At 47.3% G+C, this 20,695-nt stretch overlaps 1 protein-coding gene and 1 pseudogene across 8 annotated transcripts in view; both read left to right on the top strand.

Annotated features, from left to right (window-relative positions):
• Positions 1 to 12,590, top strand: part of RNF24 (ring finger protein 24) — a 77,488-nt gene extending 64,898 nt beyond the window's left edge. For all 7 annotated transcript variants that reach the window (XM_083398824.1, XM_083398820.1, XM_083398819.1 and 4 more), the window contains 4 exons: positions 5,347 to 5,389; positions 6,038 to 6,079; positions 8,822 to 8,901; positions 10,258 to 12,590. In XM_083398824.1, coding sequence (XP_083254950.1) covers positions 5,347 to 5,389; positions 6,038 to 6,079; positions 8,822 to 8,901; positions 10,258 to 10,399 — 307 coding nt within the window. In that variant the 3' untranslated portion in view covers positions 10,400 to 12,590. The remainder of the gene's footprint in view (positions 1 to 5,346; positions 5,390 to 6,037; positions 6,080 to 8,821; positions 8,902 to 10,257) is intronic.
• Positions 12,591 to 18,118: 5,528 nt separating this feature from the next.
• Positions 18,119 to 18,742, top strand: LOC310657709 (large ribosomal subunit protein eL18-like; annotated as a pseudogene). Its single transcript has one exon. The product of its transcript is annotated as a large ribosomal subunit protein eL18-like (transcript).
• The last annotated feature ends 1,953 nt before the right edge of the window (positions 18,743 to 20,695 follow it).

Genomic DNA, 20,695 nt, shown 5'->3' with positions numbered 1-20,695 from the left:
AGTTCCCATCACTCCGGGGCTGACTGAGACTGATGGGATCTGGAGTCTCAGAGGGGACCACGTTGTCTACCTCTGTTCTAAGCAGTCCTGAGGATCCTGGTACAGAAAAGCAATTTTCCGGTTTTCGAGAGGCTTCGTTTTTTGTGTCTTTTCCTGGTGCGCAGGGGAAATTGTTTCCATTTGGCGATTCGCACGTTAACCTGCCGTCTCCCTTTCACAGCTGTCGGGATGCGGAAGCGAGCTTTTCAAGGAATTTGCTCTTTCTAACACTTCAGGGCATCTCTCTCTCTCTTTCTCTCTCCCTCTCCTGCGAATAACTTGCATACTTGTGGTTAAGAAATTGTCTGTATATTTTTTCCCCACCCACCTCTCCAAAGTGTCTTGCATGCCAGCTGCTCTCCCAGCAGCGCGGTTCGCAGGTTAGTCGATGAAACAGGCTCAGCTGGTTAATCTGAACCAAGTGGGAAAAGGCAGCCCTTTCCAAACCAATTGCCACTTGGGAAGTTTGAATATTCAGTGGCGCAGACCAAACAGGTTGGAGTAGGCTATTTGCAGGGTGTGTGTTTAGCTTTAAGAAAGTCTGCATGCTGGCCACCAAAACAGCAGGCTAAGTCCGGCGGGTATTCATTCAACGGACAATATTCTGGCTCTTGGCGGCAGTCAGGAACAAAGGGATTTTATTGTGCGGGATTAGCTCCTATTGTGACACATCTTGCACAAAGATTGGTTTTCTAAACTATCAGCTCAGCAGTGATGGACTGTATGTTTTGCACCCATCAGAGAGAAAGACACTATTTGGCTCCAAGCTACAGTTTAGTGTGACGAGACTGAGTCACACTAACGCGTGACTTTTTCACACCCCACCATGTCTCCCTCGCTCCTTCGTGGCCACAAGGAGGAGTTTGTACTTCCATTCTTGTTGAATCGTACTGTTGTGATACAAACCGGTAAACTGTGGTTGATCCTTTAAAAAATAATAATTATATATTTGGTTTTTCAAATTAAAATTGTCCAACATACAACATAAAAACAAGATTCCAAGGAATCTCCTGGACTTCCCTCCTCCCCTTTGTGGGTCCTATTGTTAATCATTTCCTCCTGCGTCTTTTATAGTAATCCAAACCTTTTATCTTTCCATTGTATCCAAAATTCACCATTAAACTACAAGTGATATTCCAATCCTGCTGTTCACAATGGTCTTTAGAATAAGCTATAAATTTCCCCCATTCCTTATTAAAATTTTGGTCTTCCTGATTTCTGATTCTTCCGGTCATTTTAGCCATTTCAGGATAGTCCATCAACTTCATCTGCCATTCTTCCCTGGTAGGGACTTTATCTTCTTTCCATCTCTGAGCCACCAGAGATGGCCCAGAAACTGTGGTTGATCTTTCAAACAAACCATAGTTAACTTGGAACGATGGGCTTTAAAGCTGAGTCGTTTAAAGGAACGACAGTTAACATTTGTTGTAGCCGAGGTGTTGGAACAAAGATTAATCTGTGGCTAATTGGAAGTGAAAGCTTCAGAACTCACTGGAACTTGGTTCTGGCACCTTTTGATACAGGATTGAGAGTAGGCTTGAGAAACCCAAAAGAGCATGCAAGTATAAAATAATAATAATAATTTTATTATTTATATCCCACCCATCTGGCTGGGTTTCCCCAGCCACTCTGGGCAGCTTCCAACAGAATATTAAAATACAATAACCCATTAAACATTAAAAGCTTCCCTAAACACGGCTGCCTTCAGATGTCTTCTAAAAGTCTGGTAGTTGTTTTTCTCTTTGACATCTGGTGGGAGGGTGTTCACAGGGCAGGTGCCACTACTGAGAAGGCCCTCTGCCTGGTTCCCTGTACCTTGGCTTCTCGCAGTGAGGGAAGCACCAGAAGGCGCTCGGCACTGGACCTCAGAGTCCGGGCAGAACGATGGGGGTGGAGATGCTCCTTCAGATATATAGTGGACCTCAGTGTCCAGGCAGAAAAATGGGGGTGGAGACGTTCCTTCAGGTATACTGGACTGAGGCCGTTTAGGGCTTTGAAGATCAGCACCAACACTTTGAATTGTGCTTGGAAACGTACTTGGAGCCAGTGTAAGCCTTTCAGGACCGGTGTTATATGGTCTCGGCAGCCACTCCCAGTCACGAGTCTAGCTGCCGCATTCTGGATTAGTTGTAGTTCCAGGTCACCTTCAAAGGTAGCCCCACATAGAGCGCATTGCAGTAGTCCAAGCGGGAGATAACCAGAGCATGCACCACTCTGGCCAGACAGTCTGCAGGCAGGGAGGGTCTCAGCCTGTGTACCAGATGGAGCTGATAAACAGCTGCCCTGGACACAGAATTGACCTGTGCCTCCATGGACAGCTGTGTATGCGGGATCTTTAGCCCTCCAGCTGAACTACAACTCCCATCAGCCCCAGCAAGCATGGCCAGTGGCCGGGGGAGATGGGAGTTGTAGTCTAGCAGCATCTGGAGAGCCAGAGATTCCCTCCACCTAACTAATTGTATTTCCCAGTATTTCCTGGGTGCAGGTTCCTTCATGTAGCTGTGTTGGCTGATTTAAACAAATCTTAGTCAGTTGGTTGTGTGGGTTTTTAATTTAGTTAGCGATTCTTCCAGGGAGCTTATGGCGGTGTGCTTGAGTTCTTCCCACAGCCCTTTTATTCTCACAACAACTTTCCAAGGTTGTTTGCATCTGGCCCAAGGTCACCCACTAAATTTCATGGCCGAGGGAGGAATTGAACAGAGTGCCACCCTAGTGTGACACTCTTAACAGCGACCCCACACTGGCTCTTGTCACTTAAAAGTACACATGAGGGGGAAAACGATAGTTCTAAAACAAAAGTCATTCTTCCTTTGGTTTTTAGATTTTGCACCGGTTGGTCGCAGTCGTCATCACCTTAGAAGTGGGTTTTCTTCCCATTTGGAGGCCAGGTTGATTGGGGGAAGAAGCCTCTTAAAATAGACCTAAGTATAGTTTTCTATTACTATTTCTTTTTTTAAAAAAGCAATGTAATTAATTGCAGCACCTTTCTAGCTGATGAAAAGGTTTTTAGAACGATTAAGCGAACCAACTAATTGTTGTAAGCGTTGTCAAGTAGAGACATTTAACATCCAATTTTCCCTTGAAGAAGGGCACTGTTATGAGGTCCTAACTGCTCCACTCAGGGGGTCTTGGGCTGATTTTGAATTTGCGCCGCCACCCCAGTGGCAATGCTCTCTTCCAGCTCTGTGACATTCGCATGTTGCAGCTAATGCCTTTTTGGCCAAAGCATAACCAACAACGGCATTTTAGAACACAAAACTATTGGGTGAGTGTCTTTGTTTTCAGCTCAGATCCAACAAGTCGTTTGTTGTTCCTCTTGCGGTATCTCTTCGTCCCACGATGTACATAGATGCCGTTTCTATTTCCCTGTTAAATCTAGTTATTTATACATAATTATGCGCTGTCGCGGCAACGAGGCTCGGGCGACTTCCGTCTACAAAGATTGCATTCTGCTCGTTCGTATAGAAAAAGAGCATCGTATCTGAAAGCACTGCACAGATCTCCATTCTTCCTTTCGGGCTGCAGATTTGTCCGTCGATTGCCACCGTGGGTTGTGAATGGGCTTTTTGGAGACATTGAGGGGCAATGCATGGCACGGACTTCGTGAGATGGCTCCACCACATCATGTACCGGGAGGCTTGCTTCCTTTTGTCTAAAACCCCCTGCATTAGAAAGCTAGCACGTCAGCAAGAAGGCTGGACTGGTTGTTTCACACAGAGGAAGATTTTGATATGTACAGTGGTACCTCGGGTTACGTATGCTTCAGGTTACAGACACTTCAGGTTACAGACTCCGCTAACCCAGAAATAGTACCTCGGGCTAAGAACTTTGCTTCAGGATGAGAACAGAAATTGTGCTCCGACGGCGCAGCGGCAGTGGGAGGCCCCATTAGCTAAAGTGGTGCTTCAGGTTAAGAACAGACCTCCGGAACAAATTAAGTACTTAACCCGAGGTACCACTGTAGTAGCATGGATTATTCCTCTGTGTCTACTGCAGAGGTGCCATCCTCTGGGGAAACCCAGTCAAATGGGCAGGATAGTATTATTATTATTATTACTACTACTACTACTACTATTATTATTATTACTGTTGTTGTTGTTGTTGTTATCCTATGATGATCTCGACCTGTGCATGCCCTAAACTGTTTTGACTCTAAGCCAGAGCTGTCAATCATGAGTGCCAGCAGGATTTGGGATAAAGGAGGCCGCTTGGGTCCTTTAGCATCAGGGATGGATGACTTGCAGCCTTCCAGATGTGGTTTAAAAAGAAGCCCAGCTCACATCATCCCTGACCATGGACCACACTGGGTTGTAGCTGATGGGATTCGGAGTCTGGCACATCTGGGGTGGCTAAGGGTCCTCCCAACCTTATTTCAGCTGGTCCCAAAGAGAATATCCCGCGGGGCAGGATCTGTGCGTGGGAATCTCAGGCCCCTGTGATGAGCGCCACTGGGATCTGGTGGGGTGGAAAGACAGCGGGTTCCTCTTTTGTGTCAAAGTGAGGGCAGAAGCAAAAACGGTTTTTAAAAAAAGAAAAAGAAAATAGAAGTACCAATTTGAACATCAATCTGCATAGGTCTTTTCCCCCCATTAGTTATTAAAAAAAACCACAATCGAAACAACCACCCAAGAGTATTTATAGCAGGAAAAACAAGTTCCTGGTCTTAAAACTTGTTTGCGGTATTCTTAAGAATTCAAGAGCCCATGGAATAAGAAGCAGAGAGGATAATTATACCAGGCAGATGTTTATCTTTTCGTTTCTTTTTACCACCTTTACAAGGTGGTAAAGAGAAGGGGCACTGAGCTGGCATTTCCACCCTGGGGTGTTGTGTGTGTATTAGGTGCACAGAGACATACTGCCTCTTTAAACGCACCCCTGTTGCAAACTGTCAGGTTCCTATGAGCTTCCTTTCCTTCCAAACTGTGCTGCCTGTTTGCTTACAGATCTCTGCCTTTGAACTCAGAAAGGGTTGAGCGTGCTATTAATGGAGGCAAATCTACAAAAACGTTATTCATTTTTCCTTTGCGTTTTTGGATAGCGTTGGAACTTGCAAAGTGTTCCGTTTCCTGCGTACGAGTGGCAGAGTCCAGTAAGCCTTTCACTATTCAGTTTTCATTTGGGCAGAGCAGGCTTAAAAGGAACAGTCTGGTGTGATCTGTTCCCGAGAGTTGTGATTCTGATGTGCTGTTAGAGTCATAGAATTGTAGAGTCCAACCCTCTGCAGTGCAAGAATTGTTGTTCCATTTTGTGTTTCTATCTACTGTACCTTCTTCATATTCAATCTTCTTTTTCTTCTTTGTTTTCTAGGCTTCGGCACCAAGCCCACAAAGAGCTTTATGCCTACAAACAGGTAAGCTTTTCTTTCTCTTTGTCCCCTGGCGCCCGATGTCGCTACCACCCGGTCACCCTGACAAATTTCAAATCAGGGCATAGTTGAAAAGCTTCCCTGAGCTTTCACTTGCAACTAAAAGGCAAAATTGTTTTCAGGCTGCAGGCAAGTGAGCAAAACATCTCAGGTGCTCTCAGCCCTTTGCAGACAAACCAGCAATAAGATTTGAGCCCTGCCCCAGGGAGCTTCCAAATTAGAATTCACCACCAAGGAAAAAAACCCCGATGTAGGCGGGGCTAACTAGGAGTGACTCTGACACACCCGTACCTGATTTATCCTTCCCTTCCCAAACCACAAACTGTAGCCGAGGTTTGTTCTGTAAACTGTAGTTTGACGTAAAGCAAGAGCCTGAGTTTGGACGTAACTGTGGGGGCCTTTTTAGCATGCCCAGTGGGGCAGGTTTCATTCTGATACTGCTTTACAACCTTTGCAAGTCAAGGCTTTGGGAGCAAAGGTCTGCTGTGTCGTCCGGCTTGCGTGCATCTTACAAGAATTCAACCCCTGTTTTGCAATGTTTGTTTTCGTTGGGGGGGGGGTTGCACAAGTACAGGCACCTCCGTTTTCTAACATACACACCCCTCTCTCTCTCTCTCCTTTTCCCCCTTGCAGGTTATCCTAAAGGAAAAAGTTAAAGAACTCAACCTACATGAGGTAAGTTGGCTTTGCCACCCACGAAGAAAATCAAACTGATGTGGAAACAAGGAGAACTGAATTTAAGGTTGGGGGGGGAATGAGAAATTGAGATAAATGAAATGGACAGATTTGCCCTTCACTAGCCACCAGGCAGATCTATAGCACAGCCCCAGTTTGCCTTAATCTTGATTCCGCCCCTCCAAGAAGCTCTGGGAACTGTAGTTCTGTGAGAGATTGGCTCTCTCCCATCAAAGAATTCTAAACAACCACTCCAGATTCCAGGATATATTTGGGGGGGGGGGGGGCGTTGAAGAGGAGTCATGGCAGTTAAATAGATATAGAACTAACTTTATCATTAATAATATTTGATTAAGAACATTTCAGTTACATCATCCTGAACAATATGGAATGATTTAAATCTTTGTTTTGTGTTGTAAAATGAAAAGTATAAAGAAAAAGTTAAACAAAAAAGAAAAGAAATAATTTCAGTTATAAAAACTAAAGTGAAAAGTGCAAATGTAAAGAAAGTAATATATATATATATATATAAAATATAGTACACTAAATATACAGTCTTACCGGCACCCAAATGCCTTAGGAGTCAAACCATTCAGCTCCCAAACAATCAGAAACCAGAAGTGAGTGTTCTGGTTTTCGAACTTTTTTTTGAAGCTGAACATCCAGCGCGGCTTCCACTATTATTTCTGGCGCGCCTGCACAACCGGAAACCATTGGGAAGCCACGCCTTGGTTTCTGAACATTTCGGAAGTCAAACGAAATTCCGGAACGGATTCCGTTCGACTTCCGAGGTACGACTGTAATCAGAACCAACTTAGTGCCAACAAAGACATGAAACCCACCTAATTTCCAGAACTCTGTCACATATTGTCCCTTGTGAATAATGTAGAGCCTTCTCCAAAAATAAGAAGAGCCTTGTGAAGTCTGGAATCTTGCCTCCTTCCTTTGACGGTGAAATTAGGCACCACTTGGGTTACCTTCCTTTCGACCTTTTCCTGAGCTCAGCAAGGATGTTTTCAATCTCTTGTAACTCTTGAAATCTGGCAAGGTGGGAAGAGACATCGAGCCGAGGAGGGGAAGAGAAGTCGAAAGCCTCCTCAGTTACTGTGGCGCCATCGGCGCTGACGGAATGAGTTACGGGGCTCTAAATTTAAATTTTGGAGGGACGTGGGGAGTGTGCTGGGCCCCCTGGTATACGTGCTCAGAAGGCCGGACTTTCAGCAGCACAAACCTGACACCGTTATCGCTCTGCTCGGAGGAAATAAAAGCCAAAAAAGAAAAAAAAGCAAGTTTGGTTATGCAACTGCCAGTTGCCACACAGCCGGAGAGGTTATTTTTATAGGCTATAAATCCTTACTGCTGGGTGGAGAGTCCCAGCAGGCCTTAGAGGAGGCTGGAAAGTTCTGTAGCTTTCTCAAAAGAATTGGCTCTGACTCGGGCACATTTCCCTCCAGTCCTTTTTGTAGAATTGCAGAGTCCCTAAAGAATTAGGGGTCCCTAAAGGTCCTCTATTCCAACCCCCTCTCCACAATGCAGGAATCTCAGATACTGGAGACAAAGGTGTTTTTTTCTGAACTGGGATTGTTCTCATTTCTGGTAAATTTCAGCTTGAATAAGTCAGGACAGTCCAGGAGCCAGCACAGTTATGGGTGCCTTCAAAACTATTTCACTTATTTTTATTTTACCAGAATTATCTCCCACACAGTCCCCGGCGTCCTTATCTTTTAATCCAATCGAAAACATTCTCGCTTTGTAGCATCAAAACTCTTCTTCCAATGCAGCAATAGCAATTCAAACACATATTTTTAAGAACAGCCTGCAGGATCCGGCCAGCGGCTCATCTTGTCCAACACCCTGTTCTCAACGTTGTCTGTGGGAAACCAGAATATATTAGCTGCAGCCAGTAGGGCTGTTCCTGTGCACATAACATCATTTTCTTCTTTTGAAATCTATCTGAGTCCATCATCCTGGTATGCCCCGTGGAGGACCTTAAAGTCCACAAATGACAACACTTTGGAGGTCCCAAGTCTCAAGATTGGTCTCAATGAGGACCAGGGCCTTTTCAGTACTGGCCCCGATTTGGTGGAACACTCTTGTCACAAGAGACTGGGGCCCTGCGGGACTTGACATCTGGGCCTGCAAGACAGAGCTATTCCCCCTGGCCTTTGGTTTGGACTCAGTCTGACCCTTATGTTTCCCTCCCCTTATGGTTTTGATCTGTGGGCTACTTTTAAAATGAGGCTGCATTTTAAATCGCGTTTTAACCTGTATTTTAAATTCGTTTTGTTTGCTTTTTGTGTCCCCCCCCCTTATGTTTTTACTGTGATTTTATTTGTGTTAGCCGCCCTGAGCCCAGCTGTGGCCGGGGAGAGCAGGGAATAAATAAAATTTGTTGTTGTTGTTGTTGTTGTTATCCCTGGATAGCTCAGTTGGCCAGAGTGTGCTGCTGATAATGCCAAGGTTAGAATCATCAAATTGTAGAGCTGGAAAGTACTTTGAGGATCATCTAATCCAACCCCCTGCAGTGCAGGAATTTGAATTATTATTATTATTATTATTATTATTATTATTATTATTATTCCCCACCCATCTGGCTGGATTACCATTGCAGGGGCTTGGACTAGATCCTCAGGTCCCTTCCAACTCCATGGTTCTGAATGCAAAATACTTCTTTTCCCTGCCGTCTAACTGACCTTTCTTCTTCCTCCCCTTGTTCCTTTCCCTCCCACCCTCTCCTTTCAGATCTGTGCTGTTTGTTTGGAGGAGTTCAAGCCCAAAGATGAGCTGGGAATCTGCCCGTGCAAACACGCCTTCCACAGAAAGTAAGTGCGCAGAAAAAGGGTTCGGGGAGAAATGTTTGCAAAGGCCTCTGGCCTCTCTTGGAAACCCCTGGGGCTGCGGGCAGCCTGTAAATTTTGGGGGAGCGGCCGAAGGGAGCATCCCTGCAGATCCATTAGGCGCATCCCTTGTCATGTACGATAAACAGAGCCAGGCCCCGTCAGCGCTGCCTGCGGAAAGTGCCAGGCTCCTTTCCCTGGCAACGCCAGTCCAAAGCATTGCGGGTGCCAGAGCTCAGAAAGAAAGACAACTGAGCCAAGAGGCTGGCAGTCCGATGCAGTATAAGGCAGTTTCAAATGCAAGCGGGGTGGGTTTGTGATTATTAAATATATTAGGGTTTTTCTTTTTGCCACAGGCAACACAAAGCAACTTACCAAAAAAGATCTTTGCCCTTGTGGAGTGTTTCCTCAGCCTCCTCTCCTCTACCCTCTCCTTGGGAGTCCTCTGGGCAGCCACTGCTACCATCCCTGGTCTCTGAGCTGCCCCCAAAGAGAAGAGCCTCTTCACACTGCCCCACAGGGCCCTGGGACTTGTCTGTCCATTACCAACAGCAAGGGCTGGCAGACTGGCAGGCTCGACTCCCGTGTCCGCTTGCTTGCCTACTCTGAGGGCACCTCAGCTCCTGGCAACCAACACCCCCTGCCCAGCCCCAGAGGCACCATTCGCCTAGGGCGCTTGCAGCCAGGGCTGCTGCAACAAACAGCCCCAGAAGCCTTTGGGAGGCAGAAATGCGAGAGGGCATCAGAGGAGGGAGGGAAGGAAAGAGGGACGGAGACCAGTGTTGCCCGCAGCACCCCTGACCATCATTCATGGCACCCCAGGTTGCTGTGGCATACTGGTAGAAAACCACTGCTTTATTTGGGTTACTACATTGGCTCCCAGTACGTTTCCAAACAGTATGTTGAAAGCACTAAATGGCCTCAGTCCAGTATATCTGAAGGAGCGTCTCCACCCCCATCATTCAGCCCGGACTCTGAGGTCCAGCTCCGAGGGCCTTCTGACGGTTCCTTCACTGAGAGAAGCCAAGTCACAGGGAACCAGGCAGAGGGCCTTCTCGGTGGTGGCACCCGCCCTGTGGAACGCCCTCCCACCAGATGTCAAAGAGAAAAACAACTACCAGACTTTTAGAAGACATCTGAAGGCAGCCCTGTTTAGGGAAGCTTTTAATGTTTAACAGGCCACTGTATTTTAATACTCTGTTGGAAGCCGCCCAGTGTGGCTGGGGAAACCCAGCCAGATGGGTGGAGTATAAATAATAAATTCTATTCTGTTCTATTCTGCTATATTCCTAGCTTGAAGTCTGCCTATACTGAAGGGGCTGCTTTCTTTCCCCGCCACAGGTGCCTCATCAAATGGTTGGAGGTGCGCAAAGTCTGCCCGCTCTGCAACATGGCCGTCCTGCAGCTGGCACAACTCCACAGCAAGCCGGATGCCCACGGACTCCCCCAAGAGCCCCTCCCAGGGGCGGCCAACATCGTATAGCTCACCGCGAGCCTCTCTGGGGCGCAGCCTGCCGCCCAGAGACGTCCCGCTCTCTGAACCTGCTGCTTACGGCCTCGGGGTCTTCGCCGGGGCTTCTTCCACCTCGCGAGGAGCTGCCAGGACACACTTGAAGGAGGGGGAAGGTGCTTGGGCCGCAGAAACACCCTCAGCGCCGAGACCACCGCCGGAGCGACGAGAAGAGGCCATAACGGGCTCGGCCTTTTCCTTTCTTCCTTCTGACCCCCTTTTTCTTTCCGTAAGAGCACTTTACGAAGGACACGCGCAGGTCCGGCGCCTGCTTTTGGACTGAGATGCACATGTGCCGGAGAGAGGGATGTGAGGCGCACCCTTTGCGCCTCAGGATCGAAGAGACCCCGCGTGGCCCTTTTTCTGCGGGTGGAATGGGAACCGTGCCCTGAGATTCTGCCGCTCAGTGGTTACCTCATACCGAATTGCCTGTGGCTTCCAGAACAGAACAAGGCAAGGGCCCGGCCTGTTTGCAGAACGATCCGCAGCAGCAGTCCGTGTGACTCTCTCGTACGCTGTGGGACGGAGAGCGAGAGCAGAGCCCAGCTCTCCAAAGGAAGAGTGGGTGCCTAGAGGCCTAGCGGTGACGCACAGAAGATTATTTGGTTACCAGTCAGGCTAATGTCCACCAGGGTCCTGCTAGGCGCTTGAGATCCACACTGGCTTGATTCCTGCCTCAGAAAATGATTCCTTAAGTGCCCCGGGAGGGAGGCGGGGGGGGGGAGCAAACCACGCAGATTCCTGCCACGTTAATGGACAACTCTGAAGCCAAGGAAAAGCCAGCATCCCACAGAGGAGGCAGCTTAGCAGCCTTTTGGATTTGGCAACGGGGAGGGCGTCCCTTTTTTAAATCCCACAATGTGGCAAATCCCATTTTTAACCGGGTTTGAGTGCAGAAGGGCCTGCGCAGAAGCTAGACCCGATTGGAATTCAAAATAGAAATGACAACTATTATGAACCCTGGACTCTGCAAGCTTCTTAGCAGCTTTGCATAGAGTTGAGCGCAGACTTTTGGCGGGGTGGGGAATCATCTGAAAAAGAGGCCTGCTAGATCAGACCAAAGACCCTTCTAGTTCAGCTTCCAGTGTCCCACAGCAGCCCCCCCCCCCCAGAAGCCTCTGGGGATCCGTAAGGGTGATAAGCCTCTCTCCCATTGCCATTCACGAGCAACTGGGGAGCCTTAGAGGGCCTCCTGCCTCTCGACCCACAGGGTCTCCCATCATGGCCAGTAGCCATTGATGAGTCTCCGTTTTCCAACCGGTGTTTCAATTCCATCAGCCCAAATCTAAACTTTGTCAACCGCTAAGGCACCGAGTGAATATAGTTCGATGTACCCAAACATAGAAAATTCATTGGATTTGTTAAAAGTAATTGTTTTGGGTTCCACTAGATAACCTGTCAGTGCAGGTTGGAGTCCAATTCATGTTCCATTATTGATTTGTGAAATATACATATATATATTTTTTTAAGCAAATTTCTGGCCCGAGAAAGTTCTGACGGTGGAGAGGTCCATTTCCAAGATTACCTGCGCAGATTATTTCGGGGTCTGCTAAGGAGGCAGGATGCTATCCCCAAACCCCCTTTTGGGCAGTGTGTTTTGTTTCTGTGTCCGCAGTTGTTCAAAAGACACAGGGAAGGGATTTTGCAGTATTACGTTGTACAGCGTGAGGTTCCCTTTTTGCTAAAAATAACATAAAATGGCACAGACTGTTCTTCCCGGTCCTTCCATAATAGGGGCAAATTTCCAATAGCCGGTTCTTAGTATGGCATGACTTTCAGTAGCCTTTTACTGTTTTCGTCCATCCGGGTTCAGCCTGATCTCTTCCTGCCCCACCTGACGCGGTCTTCTTTTTGTAAATAGCGTGTGACTCGAGAGAGAGTTTATGAACCTTAGAAGTCCTCCTGGAGGAGACATTTGTACACTAAAATAAATAAATAAAATTCTGCAGCAGAATTTTTTTTTTTTTTAAAGAGAAAAGACACAAAGAAAACATGCTGGGTTTTTATTTTGTAAACTATATTTTTGTATATTTAATTGCTATTTTAAAATTCTAATGCATCTTTTTTGCTAATCGCTATTCTTAAATGCGGGGAGGGTGGGGGGAGGGGAACGTTTGCATGTGATTTGACTTGAACTGTAAATAAAGGCAGATTTTGGAAATAACAGCCGAGTGGTGGAATCTGTGGCTGCTTATCTATATATCCATTTGGAAAGTCAAAGCCAGCTTTGGGTAATCTCTTAAGGGATAATCTGAACTATGGTTGCAGAGCCACTAAGGGGGCAGAGCACAGGGCATCCTAAGACACTGAGGGGGGAAAGTGTTTGCTGTTTTACTTTGGAAAAAACAAATTCAGCAACAACAAATGGGATAGAGGAAACCTGAGGAGAACACATGCAGATTGCAGTTTTCACAAACCCCCATAGCTCTTTTCTGTAAGAACTCTGGTTTCAGTATATTGAAATGAGTTCGCCAAGGAGCCGTGGAATGTTTATGAACATTCTTAGCTGCCTGGAAGTTTTGAAAAAGAGCTTATTGCAGGAGCGGAGTATACGTTTGGTGGGAAGGGATGCAGTAGGCAACATTACCATAAATGTTTGCCCATTGCCAGGAGTGAGCAGGCAGTAAATCACACCATGAAAGTTGGGACTTAACTTTTCATTTGCAAGAATACGATCTGCAGAGACTTGGATGACTGTCAGGCCTAATGAGCAGAGCACTTCATCCCCGGTAGGTCTTGCCCCGTGGGTCAATTGCCGAGGCTGAAAATCCCCACCTCCCCACGGCCGTCTACGTCCCCTCCTCTCCAGGGTTTTTCGCAAACAATCAGAGACTGTGCCTGTGTGCAGCCAACCTCTCCTCCGCTCTTTTCATGCCTCTTCTGGTTCTGTGAGACATTGGGTGGGGGAGATGTTCACAGCAGGAGAGGGAGACACCCATGACTCTGCACCAGCCGGACTCATCACTGCCTCTGGGCCTTCCTCTCCTTCTGCTTCTGCCTCTGATTCTGGACTTCTGTCTGCCACAGACTCTCCCCGCTCACTAAGCCCTGTTACCTCTTCAGTTTTCAACACCTCCTCTTCCCAGTCCTCTGCCTCTGACCACTCATTGTCGTCTCACCACCAACCCCTGGGCTCTGAGCTTTCTTCTCTTTGGGGTTCCCCAGCTGTTTCCTCCCCCCACTACTTTGCATCCAACCAGTCCATTGCACATTTGTGTGTGTGTGTGTGTGTGTGAGAGAGAGAGAGAGAGAGAGAGAGAGAGAGAGAGAGAGAGAAACTATGAAGGCGATACAGATGGAACATAAAGCTCCATGCACAAAACACACCCGTGAATTTATGTAGGTCTGCACATCTATTACTTCTGTGAAGTGTCTTCTGAAACAAGTGCTGCAACAACCGATATTCTCACAAACACCCCCAGCATCCTGTTCTTGCAGAGGCCAATCAGATGACCCTGGCAGAACCCGAGTGCAACAGCATCTTCACCACAGTAAATGGGAGAACAAAGACATTCCAGCTTTGTTTGTCGTTTAGTCGTGTCCGACTCTTCATGACCCCATGGACCAGAGCATGCCAGGCACGCCTGTCTTCCACTGCCTCCCGCAGTTTGGTCAAACTCATGCTGGTAGCTTTGAGAACACTATCCAACCATCTCGCCCTCTGTCGTCCCCTTCTCCTTGTGCCCTCCATCTTTCCTAACATCAGGGTCTTTTCCAGGGAGTCTTCTCTTCTCAGGAGGTGGCCAAAGTATTGGAGCCTCAGCTTCAGGATCTGTCCTTCCAGTGAGCACTCAGGGCTGATTTCCTTCAGAATGGATCGGTTTGATCTTCTTGCAGTCCATGGGACTCTCAAGAGTCTCCTCCAGCACCATAATTCAAAAGCATCAATTCTTCCGCGATCAGCCTTCTTTATGGTCCAGCTCTCACTTCCATACATCACTACTGGGGAAACCATAGCTTTAACTATGCGGACCTTTGTTGGCAAGGTGATGTCTCTGCTTTTTAAGATACTGTCAAGCTTTGTCACATTGCAGCTTGGAGCCATTTATGTATCTCATCCTCTTTCAAAGCCACCCAAATTGGTGGCCATCACTTCCCCCTTGCAATAGTAAAGTCCATAGTTTAATGATGCTCAGTGTGCATACAATTCTTTTGCATCTCCCAGATCTTCCATCATTCAGCTTCTTGGACGTTCTCAATTTCTACTGTTGCAAGGCAGACAGAATTCCTCTCTGCACACATGCACACTTTTTGGTAATTTTATACCCCTTTATCGTGTCTCCTCTCACTCACCTAAACACAAAAGCCCCTGCAAACTTGCCTAAGAAGTGAGTTGCTCCATCCCATTGATCATGTCGTTTGCCTTTTTTTCCCCTGAAGCTTTTCCAAGTCCAAGATGCTTCTTTTGAACTGGGTTGAGAACTGCAGACAGCATCCCCAGGTGGCAAGGGGGAGACAAACGGCAGCTGCTTCTCCCTCGTTGCTTGGGCATTTGGGTTCCCCTTTCCTGAGCTGCGTTTGATCTTTTGCTAATGCACCGCTCCCACTGTTCAGGGTCTGTCAGCTGAGCATTGATAGAAAGCAGCTCTTGGCTGCGGGTGACAGCAGCTCAAGCGTGATGCTAGCTGGGTACATCATGAACAAGCTGGAGGGGGAGTCTGCCAGGTACCTGGCCACCTTCCAGAATATCCGACGGGTGCCAAATGTGGTTGGCAGCGAGAGCTGTTCGCTGCAGGTGCTCAAACAGAGATTTTAAAAACAAATAAATGTGGTGCATGCGAGGCACAGATACGGGAAATCTGTCCCCGGAAAGTGCAGCGTATCTTTTTTTGTGGTGCTGCATATTTTAAAGAAAAGCTGCTGTGTTTGGCCTTGCTGGGGGAAAGTATGCATTAAAACGTGTATATTTTGCAATATTTATTTATTTACTGAATATATATACTCCACCCTTCCTCCTCAAAGGAGCCCAGAGCACCAGATGGACAATTTTAAAACAAAAAACAGAAGTACAATATTCTGAAACCATTTAAACAGTTTATAAATAATGCAACATTTGTGCAATTTGCAGGGTTTTTGTTAATAACAATAAAAAAATTAAAAACCTAATAAAAACTCACCAATATTTTGGCGTGACTTTCTCCTAATAGCACAAATTTTTTAGGCATGTGATTATAATCAAATGCATTACAAGTGCTGTTTTCACTAATGTATTCATTTTTATGTACAGTGGTACCTCGGGTTACAGACACTTCAGGTTACAGACTCCGCTAACCCAGAAATAGTAACTCGGGTTAAGAACTTTGCTTCAGGATGAGAACAGAAATCGCGTGGCGGCCGTGCGACGGCAGTGGGAGGCCCCATTAGGTAAGGTGGTACCTCAGGTTAAGAACAGACCTCCAGAACGAATTAAGTTATTAACCCGAGGTACCACTGTATACTTGTCCCGATCATATGTAATTTTTTGTCAGACAGTTGGTTAGTTGTTTGTGATGCTGCATTCCCAAAATTAAGAGAAGTGTAAATTTCAAAGGATGGCTACATCTCAGTTCTCATATTGTTTCAGAAAGTGCAAATTAGGTGGTTTTGCCTTTAAATGCAAACGGAATCAAATTACGCCCCATCCCTAATACCCGCCTGTTCCCCGCCCCTCCACCATTAAATCCAGATTGACCATTTCTAAGGGAAATTTAGCAAATTTAAAAACAAACACTGCCCATGACCCATTTGTGATCTATCTCAGCAACCTCCTTGAAAGGGTAAGTCCTCTTCTGAAATCACCCTAAGATCAGAACCACCTAGAAGGTAATGTCAGCCTCTCCTCTCTCTCTCTCTCTCTCTCTCTCTCTCTCTCTCTCTCTCTCTCTCTCTCTGCAGGAAACCTCCTGTGTGTTCCACACACAAAAACAAAAGGCCCCTTGGCAATTTCTTATGTCTTGTAACAACACTTTGGGGAAGACTAGCAGGCCCAAGGGATGCGTGCTTTGTTTTCTCTGAATACTGTGCTTCTCTGGCTTTTCCGCACACCAGCCTTTTAAAAGTTGCTTTTCCAATGTGAGTCGCTATTCCAGTGTTTACAGCCAGTGTGGCACAGTGGCTGCAGTGTTGGAATAGGACCTGGGAGACCAGGGTTAAAATCTCCGCTCGCCCATGGTGCTCACTGGGTATGACTCTACACCAGCCTCTCACAGCTCTTGTGCTCGGGTCCAGCTTGCGCAAGCATCTGGGTGGCCACAGTGAGAACAGGATGCTCAACAAGATGGCATTGGACCTGACCCAGAAAGCTCTTCTTCTGCTCCTAACCCGCACCAGTTTTCTAGAGACAGCCTTTGCAGTTCTCAACGGGCAGAGTGAGCAGAACCAGGTGAGAGAGGCCTGATGTTTTCAGCAGGTATTCCCAGCCTTATCGGTGCTTGTTTGGTTTTTTTAAAAAACCCAGAGTCGTTTATTTTGTCTTATCAGCGAAACCTGTTCCTACATAAAAAGGTTCCCAGCACAAAGGCTGCCTTTGCCTCCTCAAAGAGCTGATCAGTTGCACTTCTGGGTAGGTAGACATCAGCTGCTGTCCTCCTGGGTCTTCCAGTTTTCCAAAAGTGAGAAGACTGATGTGCAAACTCAGTGTCAGGAGCGAGCCAGCAGTAAATCACACCACACAAGTTGGAGTTAACTCTTTATTAGCAAAATCACAATCTGCACAGACTTGGTTGAGTGTCAGGCCTCCTGAGCACAGCAACTCATCCCTGCTAGAATCAGTGGCCAAGACAGAAGGTCCCTGCCTTCCCACGGCTGTGCAAGGCGCCTTGTCTCCAGGATTTCCCCCCAAGCAATCTGAGACTGCGCTTGTGTACAGGCAATCTCTCCTCTGCCCATTTTAGGCCTCTGCTGGTGGTTCTGGGAGACCATAGAAACATAGAATCACAGAGTTGGAATAGACCACAAGGGCCATCGAGTCCAACCCCCTGCCAAGCAGGAAACACCATCAGAGCACTCCTGACATATGGTTGTCAAGCCTCTGCTTGAAGACCTCCAAAGAAGGAGACTCCACCACACTCCTTGGCAGCAAATTCCACTGTCGAACAGCTCCCACTGTCAGGAAGTTCTTCCTAATGTTTAGGTGGAATCTTCTTTCTTGTAGTTTGGATCCATTGCTCCGTGTCCGCTTGTCTGGAGCAGCAGAAAACAACCTTTCTCCCTCCTGTATGTGACATCCTTTTATATATTTGAACATGGCTATCATATCACCCCCTTAACCTCCTCTTCTCCAGGCTAAACATGCCCAGCTCCCTTAGCCGTTCCTCATAAGGCATCGTTTCCAGGCCTTTGACCAGGGGGAGGAGAGCTTGTCAGGAGGAGAAGACCTCCGGACTTCTTCACCAGCCAGACTCATCTCTGCCTCTGGGCATTCCTCCTCTCCTGATTCAGCTTCTGCCTCCAATTCTGGACTTCTTTCTGCCACAGACTCTCCCAGCTCACTAAGCCCTGTTGCCTCTTCAGCTTCTGACACCTCCTCTGAGTCTTCTCCCTTTGACGACTCCTTGTTGTCCCACCTCCACCCCGGGCTCTGAGCCTTCTTCCCTGGGGGTTCGCCAGCTGGTTCCTCCCTCTGATCCTACCAGTCCGTGACACTCAGCTACCCCATTCAGTGAGTCTGCCACACACCCAGTGACAAAACTTTGAAACATGTTTTTTCCAGGCACCGCTGGTGCTGCCATGGGAGTCGACATATGCCACAACAAGGACCGGAAAGCTTGACGCAAAGAGCCTAAGAGTCAGGATATCTGGCTCTTATTCGCCTCCTGGTCAAGCTCTACAGATTTCTTGCTCAACAGACCAATGCAAAATTCAACAAGGTGATTCTGAAACGGCTCTTTATGAGCCGCACCAACAGGCCTCCGCTGACAGTTTCCCGCATGATCCGTAAGATGAAGCTCCCAGGGCAGCAGAACATAACTGGTGTTGTGGTGGGTACAGCGACTGATGATGTTCACATCCAGGAAATCCCCAAACTTAAGGTTTGTGCCCTGAGCATGACCCGAGGAGCCCATACCCACATCCTGAAAGCTGATGGCCAGATCATGACTTTTGACCAGTTGGCCATGGCTGCCTCCAAGGGCCAAGGAACTTCCTGGACCCAGGAAGGCTCGCGAAGTTTACAGGCATTTCGGCAAGGCCCCTGGAACCTCACACAGCCACACTAAGCCATACATCAGATCCATGGGCCGCAAGTTTGAGCGGGCTCGAGGTTGCCGTGCCAGTCGAGGCTACAAAAACTAGATTGGGTCTTGAAATATTTGAAGGCTGTGATGCGCTGGATTCAATTTGCTAAAACTTTGAAGCAATCAACCACATTTTGGACCACCGTCTCGCCAGAACAGCGGTCTATTAAAAGGTAAAGGTACCCCTGCCTGTACGGGCCAGTCTTGCCAGACTCTAGGGTTGTGCGCTCATCTCACTCTATAGGCCGGGAGCCAGCGCTGTCCGCAGACACTTCCGGGTCACGTGGCCAGTGTGACAAGCTGCATCTGGCGAGCCAGCGCAGCACACGGAATGCCGTTTACCTTCCCGCTGGTAAGCGGTCCCTATTTATCTACTTGCACCCGGGGGTGCTTTCAAACTGCTAGGTTGGCAGGCGCTGGGACCGAACGATGGGAGCGCACCCCGCCGCTGGGATTCGAACCGCCGACCATGCGATCGGCAAGTCCTAGGCGCTGAGGTTTTACCCACAGCGCCACCCGCGTCCCACACAGAGGTCTATAGATAACCTTAATAAAATAAATATAAATAAATGAGAAGGTGGTTCCATTGCCAGGCATCACTCCTCAATTCACGTTGAAGGCTGCATTCGTCACTTTCGCATGCTCTTTTCGAAAAGAACCGCAGCGAAGGCCTTTTTTCTCAGCAAGTGTTATTGGGTGGATCTGTGCTGCCCTCCAGTGACTCCGATGAGTAACAAGCAAAGCTTTGAAAGGAATGGCTTTCTCTTGCCACCCCCGTGACAGGTGAGCACATGCTGGCCGATTTTTAAACAAGCCTCATCGGGGGTTTTTTTGAACAGGTTTCAAAAGATAGGACCACATCCCCTGCAAACCATGCAGAGTGAGCCTTTGTCAGCAAAAGCCCAGCTTTGAAAACATTCTCTCTTTAAACCATGTTTCTGAAGCGTGTTACCTAATTGGTCCAAAAGGTACACCTTTGTTAGAATCATAGAACTGTGGGGTTTTTTTTCTTTCTTTCTGCGGCAAGAGAAATTGATGGATTATGCAGAATTGGTGAAATTGACATACAAACTGTGAGACAAAGACAAATGTGACTTTAAAGAAGAATGGGAACTTTTTACAAACTACTTAAAAAAACAACAAAATGAATTGGACTCCTTGGCACAAATTGATTGATTGTTAACATAATAGACAGATAAGGATCTTTACAAGTTTACAATATGCAGAGAATAACATGTGTTGAAAAATCGGAGAGAGGAGCTGAGGGAAGTCTTGGGGGGGTTCTTCTTGGGGAGGGAAAGAATGGGGGGATGAAGATGATATGTTTTGATAATTTGTTATGTTGAAATTCTTAATAAAATTTATTTTTTTTAAAAAAAGAATCATAGAATTGTAGGGTTCAAAGTAATCCCCAGGGGAATCTAGTCCAACCCCCTACAACGCGGGAATATCAACTAGATCATGACAGAGAGCCGTCCAACCTCTGCTTAAAAACCTCCAAGGAAGAACAATTCACCATCTCCCAAGAGAGTCCATTCCACAGTCAAACAGCTCCCACTGCCAGAAAAGTATTCAAGATGTTAAGTCGGAATCTCCTTTCTTGTACCTTGGAAGCCTTTGGTTCAGGTGCCTACCTACCAAGAGCGAGAGAAAACAAGCTTGCTCCACCTTCCACGTGACAGGCCTCGAGATATTTAAAGATGGCTATCACATCTCCTCTGTCTTCACTTTCCCAGGCCAAACATCCCCAGCTCCTTCAACTGTTCCTCATAAGGCTTGGTTTCCAGACCCCTGATCATCTTGGTCACCCTCCTCTGCACACCTTCCAGCTTGTCAACATCCTTCTTAAATTGGCATGCCCAGAACTGGACACAGTAGGCTGCTTCTGAATGCTGCCTTTTCAGCTCTCATCTACCCTAAGACATTATGAGGTATGGGGCTGGTGTGTTAAATACAGTGGTACCTCTGGTTGCGAACGGGATCCGTTCCGGAGGCCTGTTCGCAACATGAAAAGAGCACAACCCACAGCGGCATATCTACGCACGCGGGTGGCGAT

The sequence above is a fragment of the Podarcis tiliguerta genome (genome assembly GCF_965153285.1).
Source record: "Podarcis tiliguerta genome assembly, chromosome: 9".
NCBI classification, from domain to species: domain Eukaryota; kingdom Metazoa; phylum Chordata; class Lepidosauria; order Squamata; family Lacertidae; genus Podarcis; species Podarcis tiliguerta.
The sequence above is the reverse complement of the archived record's forward strand: the minus strand, read 5'-3'. Positions and strand labels throughout refer to the sequence as shown.